General features: G+C 34.8%; 1 protein-coding gene across 50 annotated transcripts in view; it reads left to right on the top strand.

Annotated features, from left to right (window-relative positions):
• Window positions 1-13560, top strand: part of RIMS2 (regulating synaptic membrane exocytosis 2) — a 447314-nt gene that overhangs the window by 91951 nt on the left and 341803 nt on the right. For 38 of the 50 annotated variants that reach the window (XM_086880979.1, XM_086881092.1, XM_086881052.1 and 35 more), the window contains one exon: window positions 1701-1712. The exons of the other annotated variants lie outside the window; for them this stretch is intronic. In XM_086880979.1, the coding sequence (XP_086737105.1) occupies window positions 1701-1712 (12 nt within the window). The remainder of the gene's footprint in view (window positions 1-1700; window positions 1713-13560) is intronic. 50 annotated transcript variants of the gene reach the window in all.

Below are 13560 nucleotides of genomic sequence, written 5' to 3'. Positions count from 1 at the left end.
TTAAGGCTCTAGATGTTTCTGTATAAAATTACTCTGAACACTACATTCTTATTGCAATGGAACAGGAAACCATGCTAAGAAAGTATGAGACCACTTGGTGCTGAGCAGAAAATATGTCTCTGCACACAGAGTGACAATGCTTGGATGTCCAGTGATTTAGATAGCTTTCCATGCTATTTACTATTTGTAAAACTGAGAATACCACTAAAACCCATAGTATCTTTAAAATACTTTAATCTTTTGCCACTGAACATAGAATCATAGTATAAATTGGGTCAGGTGGACCCATGGAGGTTTTCCCAGACCAATCTCCATGCAGGATTAACTTCAAAGTCAGATGAGGTTTTTGTTCAATTTGTTCAACTGAATTGTAAAAACCTCCTAGGAGAGAGAATCCCTAACTGCACTGGACAACCTCTTTCAATGATTAAAAGCTCTTGTGATTTTCTTTTTTCCTTACATGCAAAACAATCCCCTAATTGTTGCATTTTGTTTATTACCTGTGTGTCTTCAAGAAAATTCTGTCTTTGTGTTTCCTATAGCTAAACCTCAAATAGCTGAGGGATGCAAGTAGTTCCCATCTTCCCACATCCTTCCCTATCCAAGCCCTCATTAGGCTAAACAAGCCTATCTCCCTCAGCTTCTCCTTGTATATTGTGTGTTTTATTGCCTGAATGTCTTGTTTGGCCTCTGTTGTGTTCCCTCCTATTTGTAACTTTAGGATTGGAGGGAGCCTAAGCCTTCTATAAGAGTTACTTGTTATAAAGTTATGTCATACAGAAATCAGAGCAACAAATCTGTAAAATTAATTGTCACCCTTTTTTGGTAAGCAGTTGTATTTCCAGTGCAGCCAATGCTTAACCAAGTGCCTAAATTTAATCTCTGTATTGGCATGTGAAATTAAAATACCAGATAAAAATCATCGTTCTTCATTCATTAAAATAGAGAATATTTTTGACTAAAAATATTTTGAATATTTTTTTCTAAAATATTTTTCCATTTACAATTTTAGACAGCTAAAAAGACAATTTATTTAAGGAAAATAATCTATAGAAATGTTTGTATTTAATATTGGTGGGTATGAAAAAGAAAGTAGTTGTGTTATAGACCTGGAATGACATGCAGTAAATGCTTGTGACAAACTGTCTCCTTGTGCTTTATAACTCCAGGATTTTTAAGATTTCTTGAATGGCTAACATGAAATTTTGCCATTTGAATACCTTCTGTTTGTCTGTAGTAAACAAACATTCTAAATTTCACTGAACTCTTTTCAAGTGCAAAGGATTGATGAATGCTAATCAGTTGCAGTACTGGGGTCCAAGGTATGAGCTAAACGCTTCATTCTTTTGTAGATGACCCATTTTCTTTTGTGAAGATAATTCAGGCTGACTCCCAAATTATTTTTATGAAAATAATTCCCTTTGAACATTTTTTGTAAAATTTTATTGCAAGATAGTCTCAATTTTACTCTTGGAAAGATCATGAAAACTATTAAAATTACTTATTTTTCAGTATATCTCCTTCACCACTAGGGAAAATAAGAAATATATATATTGCTTCCTTTGATATTTATTTGTTTATCCTACTAAAAAATTCTAGTACTTGCTTTCAAAATGGAAGTGACTCTTTCCTTATTTGTGTTCTTTTGTTTTTTTTTCCCCTTGTTCTTTCTTTCTTGCTTTCGTGGATATGAACTCCAGGAGGACAAAGTGGTTAGAGCCTTTTTTCTGTTTCAAGTTCTTTTCTTTTATGGTAGACTTATTTCCTGCCCTACATTTGCTCTCATTTACACAGGTGTAATTCCTACTGAAGGCAAGGGGAATTACTGTTATTAAAATGAAAGCAATGCTTGGCATAAAAGGCTTAACTGTTTTTCAAATAGCTTACTAATAACCTGTGAGTTGTTGTGACCAGTATGCATGATATTCCTCTCTGTCTGCAGCTTTTGTGAGCATGCCCCTGCCTTTCCTTTTGCTTTTGCAATACATGTGCACAGCTTAAAAAAGTTAAATGTCATCTGTGTCATAGGTGTTTCTTTGATAAAATTCATTTGTATTTGTGTAGAAGTGGCATAAAGTGATCATAATGATTTTTTCACTCTGTATCACTGATATGTATGCTCTCAACACTTTAGGTTGTAATATTTTTTTGGCATGATAGTTCAGTTGTGATTGTCAATGACAATACAATTAGATACCAGTAAATACTGAGAAAATATGTCTATCTGAAACGTGTGGGAATATGCCAGCAATGTCATAGAGTTATCCACTAATATAAATTATTTTCTAAACTGGTTTGTAGGTTTTCCTAAAATATAGTTCACATATTGTACTCAGTATAATGTTGAAATATTGTTAAATGTTATGCATGTCACTGACATGCTGTTTGTCTTGATAATATTACACATACAGTAAATATTTTAGTCTTTTATTTTAACAAGGTTTAAAATCGTAGTATAAATGTGAATTTGGGAATAAGCCTGGGTATATTCCAATATTTTACCAAATTAGTGTAATTTTTTTTTAAATAACAGATTTGAGAAAACTACATGAGCTAGTGTAAATTGTTCTTCCATCAAAATTTCTGCTGTACTCTAGAGAACTAAAATTCAAAAGCAATTTGCTCTGTAATGCTTGGCAAATATGTTCCTATATGAGATGGAGTAAAGAAAATTCTTTAATGTTCATATACTTTTAGCTAATGTATACAGAGAATGGCTTTTTCTATAATAAAATGCAATTTTTTCTCCCTGATGCAAGAGTCAAGGCTCAGATTTGACTTGCACATATGGTTCACACAGCAGTTGTAAGCCACGTGCTGTTGTTACCATTTTTGGACATATCTTTGGTAGTGGGCAAGTGACATTTGAGGTGGGCCATCTACCCGTGCCCCAGTCTGTTAGAGGGTACACAGCTTTCTTTTGGCTTACATCATCAGGGATTTTTCACAGTTAAAAGGCTGTGAAAGTTCAAAAGCAGTGAGGTAACAGCAGTTTTTAAAATAAAGAGGTAGCCGTTGAATACAAAAAGCAGATGAAAAACGGAAAACAATTTTCTTCTTGAGGAATGTGGCATTTCTTTAAAATCTTGCAAGTAATTGATGCATGCTAACAGTATTTATTCCCACAGTCATTCCAACAACTGATGTCTGCAATATCATCTATGTTGGAGCCATGTCAAATACTAGAGTCACGTAAAATAAAAAAAAACCAAACATGTGAAGGAGGTCACAGTAATAAGGTTATGTTATTATCTAGCTTTACCATGTACATGTGTTAAGGAGGAAAGGGACAGAAATTTCCCTAGCTAATCAACTAATTAGATTTTTTCCATGAATAAGGACAGTGGCTCAAGTTGCTGTATGTAATGTTTGTTTCTGCTGATTTTGAAATAGATGTTTTAGAAATTATGAAGGCAGGAAAAACAATGAATGTATTCAAGTCAACTTTTTCTCAACTATAGACATTGTGAAGAAAGAACAGCAGTGGTATTTTTCTTTATATTTTAGTACTAACTGTAAGGTTAAAAGCCCTGGTGTATTGAATGCAGATACTGTCAAAATAGGTATTTTCAATATAAACAGTATTTTTTTTTTTTTTGTATGCTACAGCATTTACCAATAGATTGACACACCTAGTGAAGCCTTAATATTATTTTTTTATCCTTCATTTTCCAGTGTTAGTGTAGAAGGCCTGAATTCCAGTATTTCTTAGGAGGCCTATTCTGTATTTTGTAACCATAGAATGGCAAATTCAATAGAAAATGTTCCTCGACAAAGCTATAGATACTTGGTGACTGTTGATGGTTTGTTGACCCAACTTAAAAAACATGGCTTTGGAAAATGAGATGTATTCAAGTCTGTAATGAGTTAGAAACATATTTTAGTGTGTCCCCTGTAGAAATCTTGTTACATTTTTTGATAAAGATTAAGATTGCAGGGAAAAGCTGGGACTGCACATGGAGCTGAATAATTGGGACAACCATACAGCAGTTTACTGGTGCTATTAATGGTGGTGGATCCTGACTGTTTTAGTGTTGTACCATTAAACATGCACAAAAGGAAATTACACTACACCTCCTTCTGTTCCACTTGTGTGACCCCACCTGCAGTGCTGCATCCAGCTCTGGGGTCCTCAGCACTGGAAGGACACAGACCTTGGAGTGAGTCCAGAGGAGGCCACCAAGATGATCAGAAGAATCAGAGCACCTCTCCTATGAGGAAAAGCTGAGACAATTCTCCAGGCTGAGTAATCCCAAGAGAAGACTCTGGGAAGAACTTAGAGCAGCCTTCCAGCACCTTAAGGGGTCCAAGGAAAATAAGGGAAAACTTTTTTAGCAGGGCCTGCTGCAATAGGAAGAGGGGAATATGGTTTTCAACTGGAGAGAAGGCTGGTTTATTGTAGATATGAGAGAAGTTTTTTACCATGTGAGAGGCAAAATGCTGGGACAGGTTGGTGAGAGAGGTGATGGAGTGGTGTTCTGAGCAACCCAATCAAGCTGAAGATGTTCCTGCCCATGGCAGGGGTGTTGGATTAGATGAGTTTTAAAGGTCCATTCCATCCCAAACCATTCTATGGTTCTATGATATTAATCAGAGTTTACAGGTCACTGTGCCTCTTCCCACACTGAACGTGGGAATAACTCGTGAATGTCTCAGTCCTTCATTAGTCAGGTATATAAAGTACTTTCACAAAATGGAGACCCCACTGTGCCAGAAAGGAATAATTTAAGTTGGGATTAAAAGAATTAGATCATATCTGAGAAGGAAACACTTGATGTTTTAAAACTGAGAAATAGTGTGAATTTTTTCCAACTTCTGGATGTTTTTTCATTAAGAAACAAAGGTACAATTTAAAAGATTTCCTGCATATCTGTCACTAATTTTCAGTCAAAATGTGACTATGAGGTAGAGATTTCTTTGAGAAAACAGAGTCAATTAAGGCTGATGAAAATGAAGCTGATTTGAAAAAATAAAGATACACAGGATCATCTCCCTTTTACTTAGATTTTGACAATTTATTCCTAATCAAATACCTTTATTGAAATGAGCAACACCATTAGCTAGAATAGTGAAATTTTGTGACTATATCACTGAAAATCATGGAAAATGTGATTAAACTGATGAGGAACTAGGAAGTGCAATACAGTTTGGGCAAAAATATATCTTCATTTTAAATAGTAGGAAATGAAAAATAGTAGAATTTTTAAATTTTTACTGAATGTTATCCTGAATTTAAATTAAATCATAGATTTTTACCTTTGTATTGAGACCATGACTTTAAAATTACCACTGATACTTTGGAGACAACAAATAAGTAAGCAACCTACCATGTTTTTGAAAAGAGCTGACAGGAGAAAAGGTGGTTCCTTCTCTTAGCTGGTCATTTTCTGGCTTTTTGAAGCTGATAGAGTTACACTGGAGTGTTTTGTTATGGACATTTGAGGTTTAGATGCATCACTTCATATTTGTTAAGTGTTTGTTTTCAAATGACAAATTTTGTAGCAACATGAAATCGGCAGTGGCATGACCCTCAGAACTTCTGATACTTTTTTGGTTCATTCATCTCTTTCAGTGGATTCAGAAACTTGTTTTTAGGGAATCTGTTTAGCACTGCTACAGATCAAAGCCTTCATCAAAACTGTTTATAATTTTGTATTGGATAAACCTGAGGAGGAATGCAAGGGAACTTGCTTTTAGCTCTGTCTTTATTTCCTGTGCAAGGAAATAAAATATTTGCCACTTTCTTTGAAGTAAGTCTTCTACCTTTCTAATGTTATTAATTTTGAAATACTTAAGACACAGAAAAATAGCTTATATTTAAAAATATATTCTGAAACCTCCACCAGTTCTAAGAACTTCTTTTTTCTAAAAAAATTATATATAAAATTACAGTAGAAAAATAAAAAGCAATTATAGGGCATTTTTCTCCATCCCTTTATCTTACTGCAGTTAAAACTTCCTATTCCCCAGTTTTTCTTCACCATGTTCCAAAGTAATCAACATTGTAATTTCAGTCAGGAGAGACCTGGGTGTTGATGATAATGTTTTCTGTCACTTTTTGTGAAAATTTCACTGTTAAAAAAGCAAGTTTTTATCATTTTACTTCTGCCATTCAGAAGAGGTCCTGGGCCCTATCAAGTTCCGTATTATTTCTAAACCATTGGTGTGGTAGGTCTGTATCTCCACAGCACCTGACTACTTTTTCATCTGGAACTGAACAAATGTGAGAAATATTTGTAGAAGCCATAGGTTGCTTCTCCTACCTCTGCCTTCTTGTTATTGGAAAATATGTTTTGGGAAATTCTTACCCTGTTCTAGACACTTGACCCAAGCTGATTTTGTGTCTTAGGAAGAAACACAGAGTCTCGTCAAGATTTTCATGTCCTGTTTATGCTCTGTGTGTGTGTTTTTAACAAAGAAGTATTCCCAGATCACTGATATTTGGAAAAAATCCCTTTTTTAGAAAGAGACTCACAAAAACTATAGAATATTTCCTACACTTAGAATACCTCTGACAAAAGTCTCCTGTACCATCTATTGTATAGGATCGTTTTCTGAGATACCTCTTTGCTGTGGGAAGCTTAATGCTTTTCCTCAGCTCTTGGGTATTGTCTTTCAGACTGGGATCTTTAAAAGTCATTCAGAGAGTGGGCAACTTAGATCTTCCTGAATCCACTTGGGCCACTTCTCCAAGCCTGTTCTCTGATCCTGTTTCTCACATATCCATTTGTCTAAGCTGCTTTCCTTTATCTTACTTCATTCAGACTGCATTCTTGTTTCCTTGATCACTAACAGAAAGTCCCACCAGTAGCAGAAGGTGAACAAACTTCTTGGCTGAAATTGGATTGCCAAACATATTTTAGTGCTAGGTTGCTCCTTTTGCCTGTCAAAATTATCCTGCAATCAAGTCATGTCCTCTACTCAAAATATGTTTATCCAGCTTTATTTTCAATGTTTTCAAGGCTGTCATGATGTGACATGATAGAATGTAGTCAGTGTACATAGGTTCTTAAATCTGCAAGTAGCAGACTTAAATCCTAGTGATGACTATGTAAATACCTCCTACTAATGTTTAAATTGGCATACAAATGCTTTCTCTAAATTAGATCTCCTGTGTTGTTAACTTTTAGGGCCTTACTGTCATACCAAAGTACAATTGTTGGTTGGCCATCACAATCAATGAGCAGGGAGATCACACTACATTGTAGTCCATAGTCCAACTTAATATTAACTTCTTTGAGTTGGTGGAGATGTTGGGGAACTTATTTATTTTTTTTAATTAATTTTTTTTTTTTTTTTTTTTTCTTTTTACCTTCACTGCAATCAATGCCCATTGGCCTATTTTCTCATGCACAGATCATTGGCTTACCCCTCACAGTGTTCAAGAAAAGGGGAATGTCGTCCTAGGAACTGCCAATCTCATTTTCCAGCTTCTGCTTGAAATGTAATTGGAAAATAAAAATAAAACAACTTCTTCACATGATGTAGCTTCAAACTGATCTTAGCTATGTCAATCCAATGGCTACATGGGGTTTTAGATCCATGTAAGGAGACTTTTCTTTTTTGTCTATGCTTTGTACTTAAAGAACACACTCAAATACGTTTCTTGCTTTAGAACGTACAGAAAACTGATTATGAAAGTGAGTCTGAAATTCTTTTTACACTCATATTTGTACTTCTGTATTAGATAAGCAAGGGTTTATATGCCCAAAAGCTTCTATAAAATTTTTCACCCACAACAGTCAGTGTAAAAGACACTAGTTCTTCCTATAAACCTTGTCCTTTACATATACACTATGGTGGTGTAATTTTACACTACAGAAATTAGAAGTAGCTGGTTTGGTTTTAATTGGTACTGAATTTCTGAAAAGCACTAGAGGTAATTTTTTTTTTTTGTCAGGTTTTGTTTTTCTAGCTATTTTTCCCATCCTGATAGCACTAGAAATTAATTTTTTAACTGCAGATTATTCAAAATAGATTAATTTTCCATTGAAATTATTCTTCAATCTATCCTAAAATAATCCTGTCCTAAAACATGTATGGAAACATTACTATAACAATAAAAACTATAGCACATAAATAAATTTTCACTTTTGTTCAAAATAATAGAGCAAGAGCAATTACAAATAACAATTCTGGAACCAGAAGATGAAACAGTTCTTGAGCAGTAAGTTTTATTTGCCACCTGTTGCAATATTCAGAAACATTACCATGTGCTATTAAGTTCCAGGTGTAGACCTTTATCAAAGGTAGCTCAGCAAATTCCTTATTTCAGTCCCAGGTGTGTAACAGCACACCTAGGACTCTTTGGACACAGTTAGACATTATGGCACAGCAGGGGATGGTATAAATGTTTAATTATCTAGGTTCAGCTTCAGTGGCTGGAAACCAGTGCCTATATATATAAATAATGAAGACATTGCTAGTAATAGAGTAAAGCAGCAAACCTCCCAAGGTGTTTTTTTCCCCCCTCAGCTGTTTACTTAGAACTTTATTTAGCTAGTGTCTTCAAGGAACAATTCAGTGGTAGGCTGAGGAACTAAGTGAAAAAGGCCTTGCATCTGGGTTTCTGTCTGTCTGCTCTTTAGATCTGCTGTGGGGAAAGAAGGAATTTGTATGACCAGAATCTGTTGATACATGAATATTGTATGCACAGGCAAGATAGTTAGCTTAGTATGAGTGCACTTATGTAGACAGTTTTAGCAGATGTTGAACTTCAGTGCATTCAAGGAAAAATTTAAATAAATGTGAAAAATCCTGTGTTTAAACAAGATGTCACCTATGAACTATAAACAGGGTATTCAAAAATTAAAATTTACATGGTTTCAATTATTATAATGATGCCTTCATTCAGCATCAAGATCTACGGAAAAGCCTGGATTTCAGGTAGCTAATTCAATTTTGGTCAATTTATGTGTGTTACTGTTTGTGGCTTTTTGAAAATTAGTTTCATGTAGTTCACAAGCCCTTTTTAGCTTTTTAGATCAGCAAGAAATAATATACCAATGGTTTGTAAACCAAATACATATTAAAAAGATTTCTGTTTGATATAAGGGATAATATGCTTTCACAAAATAAATCCCTACAATGTTTTAATACTAATAGAATCCAGATGTATCTTTATTAATTTAAGTGGGAATACGAGTATTCTTTTTTTTTTACTATGTGTATGTGTACCTCCCATTCATTTTTAAGTGTTTAAGGTTGGTCAGTGTTAATCACTAGTGCTCATTTAACCTGTTCATCTTTCAGTTTCAGTGTAATTGCTACATAACTTCGGAGTCATGACCTGTTTAATTAAGGTGTTCTTGCTCTCAGATACTTGGTCATGTGATTATGAAAGATGATATTTATTGCTGTTAATGATTTGGATTTCTTACCATTTTAGGCAGGCAAAGTATGGGATCTTTCTAAGAGGTCAGATTAGTTTAACCTCTACATTGAAGATAGGGTTCAAATGCCTATTTCTCCCAATGTCTGCAATTGCCTAGTGTCTTTGCATTCAGTGTTAATTTTTACATTATAACACCATGATGATTGTATATTTTTTAACAAATTGGTTTTGCTCTGTAGCTGTGAAGCAAATTCATCCTGCTTTGCTTCAAATTATTTTCTAGTTTTATCTAATCTTCGTTTTACTTCTGTTTTTTATTGACATCATTGTGGGTGGCCAAAGAAAACTTTCTGTGTAGTGAGTCTGACCTCAATAACTTGGGGCAGAGCATAATTGTTTACATTGTTCTTGACATTGTTGTGTAGTAAAAAGTGAAAAGTAGTTCAAAATTTAGCCTATAGATTCAGACACTAATCTCAAGTACTCATTGAAAATATCTAAAAAGCTATATTTTATTCAAGAGAAAGTGGTTTATTAATGTTGACCATGTTGCAAAGGATGTTTTTTGGTTGTAATTTATGTTTCCAGAGTCATAGATTAATATGATTATTTTGTTTTATAGTTTATTCATCTGTTTTTCTTAACTGGCTATTTATAAAAGACTTAGAAATAAAATAGCTATGATTCCATAATGTTAGTCTTCCACAATTTTATTATGCCAAAAGCTTAAAAAATTGCTATATATATATATATATTTAGTATTATGAGTGGGATTCTGATACCATCATAGGTAAGGGTTTGTCCATGCCCCAAGCTCACCAAATGCCTGCCTGCTTTGTAAGGTTCTTACTCTAAGGAGAACATGCCACCAGTTACAGCTTACACTTGGCAGTTAGGGAAGAAAAAGAGTGAAGCAGATCACCATCTCCACTTTCCATGGACCTAAATGTGGGGTAGGTCTGGTCCAGAACTGAAAATTGAAGCACATTTAACATCATCTTTTGAGGAGATTACAAATTCATTCATAAAGAAACCATTGTGTCAGGATTTAGTCTCAACAAAAGTGCCTGTTTAACCACTTTCATTTCTAAAGCCTCAAACATTTGGTCTAGCCCATTTATACAGGCTGCATGTGGTGTTTTCACAGAGCTGACTTGCTTCCTTCAACCTTGTCTGTAGTGAGCATTGAAAAAATGAAGGGAGAAACAGAGGCCACATGGAGATGTATCAATAGTAAGATTCAGTGGTTTAACAGGGTAAATTGATAGGATTTCAGCTGTGAGTTGGAATGTAAAACTACACAGCCTATTCAGAAAGAATTTCCAACAATCTACATGCTCTTTTTTAGGCAAGTTCTATGTCCTTTCTAAGGCACAGACAGTTTCCAGGATATACTTCTAGAAAGCCTTTTATTCTTGTGAGAGGTTCAAATCCTGATGCCAGGTTTTTCAGGACAAAATTCTTTTTATAATTTGGCAATATTCTTTGAAAAGTCTACTATGTAGTTGTTAGCTGCATATTGAAATTGTAGTGTGGGTTCTTTTTTGACCAGAAGTTCAGTTATTTATGTTCTTCAAGACACTTTGTCCATTACTTGTCTGCTGTTCTTGCTTCATCTGGATTCTCATATTAAGAGTTTGGAAGAACATGAAGGACTTTAATAAAGTATGACTGCTTTGGACTTTCAGTTCACATACACAGAATACGTATGTGAAGAGCTCTATCATGATATATTTAACTTTTCCTAGAAGAGAGAATGATACAAAAGAACTATGAAGTAGGAAGTAATCATTAAACTGTAGATACAATTATCTGAGTGAATTTGAAGTAGAACTAAGTTTAGGGAAGGTAATAATTCTCCCTAATAACACTTTCAAAGACTGCTAATTTATACTAGCAGAGAAGGGGAAACATTCATCTAGCTACCACTGCTGAAGTATCAGAAGGACTTGCAAATGTGGAATTTGTAGCTATTTTAAAGTAAGAAATAATTATGGAAGTACATAAACATGTCAATATATATAAAGTAGAAGTATAGGCAGTTAACCATACTTCCTTCCTAACAAAGGGGACTATTTGACAGTGGATTAAAAAAAAAGATAAAAAAGAGCTTTATTTCATTGTTCCTTTTTTCCTTTTGTTAAATATAATTGATCTCTCCAGCATATTGATAGGTGTATATACCTGTGTAAGGTGTCACTAAGTCTGTTGCTTTTTAGTAAGACCCTTAGTCTATTCTATTTTGAAATTCATGAAACAAACCTACTGACATACATATAATTTTTTTTAATGTTGCTTTTTCTTACTATTCTGTCAGGCTTAACTATGGCTGCATCTATTGCAGGCAGAAGATGTGCAGCTGTTGGAGTATGCAGCTCAGTGGAGGTTTCCAGGCTGGATAGCACAGCATTGAGAATGCTGGAGGGAGGCAGTTGTCCCACCACACCATGAGCTGGTTTGGGGTACCACACTGTACAAAGGACATCAGACTTTGTACAGTGAGTCCAGGGGAAGGAGATTAAAGTGGTGAAAATTCTCAAGGGCAAGACTTATGAGTAGTGGCTGAGGTCGCTTGGCTTGTCCTGCTTGGAGAAGGCAGTGACCTCACTGCAGTCTCTGGCTTCCTCACAGGCATAGGGAGGTGGGCTGGGGAGCTTCTGATTGGACCAGATTTCAGATTAGGAAAAGGTTCTTCACCCAGAAGGTGGTTGGTGGTGGAACAGTCTCCTCAGAGAACTGGACAAGGCACCAAGCCTGTTCCAGGAGCATCTGGATAATGCTCATAGTGATATGGTTCAGTTTTAGGCAGTCCTTTGAGGAGCAGGGGGTTGGAGTCCATGCTCCTTATGGAGCCCTTCCAACTCAGCAAAATTCAATATAATTCTGCATGTTTTACATTTTGTCTGAGAGCCCTGCTGCTGTGACTACATTGCTAGAGCCCAGGCAGCAAGTTCATGTAAAGTTGAAGAATGTTTATGTGGGATTCAATACAGCAGTAACTACATGATAAGCATCTCAATTTTTCTATTACCATGATGTTACATTTCATTAGAGTTGGATCTTTCATTTTTCTCAGACAATTTCAGTAATGAATGATGACACAGATGATGTAAATGGTATAATTCTGTTGATTTCAATTTAGTGCCATCTTTAAACAGACCCCAGGCTTATTGTGGTTCTGTCACATTTCCTCCCTTTTGGCCCCTTGCTGGTGTTGATATTGTGTCTTATATTTATAAATAACTTGTGAATACTTAGTGCCATTCATCTTCAGACAGTTTACAAGTGTTGATTAATGATCATGCTCAGCACCTCTGGGCTGTAGATCATTTGTTATTTTTATTAGCTGGTCCCTTAATGAAGCTGTGACATCAGTACAGATTTTTGAACACAAAGGGGCATAAATAACATCTAATTGAGACTTTTAGGAAACAAAAGTCTCTAAATGAAATCACTTTATGATACTTGAGTATTATTTAACATTGCCTTTGAGAGTAAAAGTCTTGGTAAAATAAAACAACTTGGAAGTGTCATTTGGATTGTTTCTATCATGTCCTAAATTTGGTGGAAAACAAATATTCAGTATATTAATAGCTCATCATAATTAATTCTTATTAGAATATTTAAGAACATATTGTAATAATATTTTACTAAAAACCCTAATATTTTCAGACATTCAGTATTTGTGTAAAAGCTGTTAATGTCATCAAATTGGATAGAAAAATTTTGAAAATTAGTAATTCTAATGCCTATTTATACTGCCCTTATTGCAACCATAACTACTGCCTATTTGTACTTTTTAACAAAAATTTGTCTTTTCTCTGTCACAAATTTCTAATCCATGAGCAAAGTTGCTCTAACAACAGTCTTTATAGAGCGAATTATTTTTTGAGGAATTAAGGGAAAAAAATAGGCAGAAACAATTATACTGAGGAGTTCAAGTAACTTGTTTTTTGTTGTGCAAGGATGGCTAAGGGTTAATGTAAAAAAAAACCCAACTTCTTTGCAGAAGCTTAAATTACAGTAGACCAACAAAAATAACTGGTTAAACTGAAACAGTGAAGATTAATTGAATAAAGAAATAAGGGGAAAACTCTAATCAACTTCCTAGATGAGTTCCTCAAGCCTTTGTACTGGGGAAGACCTTTAATATTTTCACTAGTGGCCTTGGCATGGAGAACAAGAAAGCTGTAATTAAATACATTGGTTACCCAAAGTTGGGTACT

Source organism: Cyanistes caeruleus, chromosome 1 (assembly GCF_971803275.1).
Source record: "Cyanistes caeruleus chromosome 1, bCyaCae1.hap1.1, whole genome shotgun sequence".
In the NCBI taxonomy this organism is placed as follows: domain Eukaryota; kingdom Metazoa; phylum Chordata; class Aves; order Passeriformes; family Paridae; genus Cyanistes; species Cyanistes caeruleus.
Note: the sequence above shows the minus strand (reverse complement) of the source record. Positions and strands in the feature narration are given on the sequence as shown.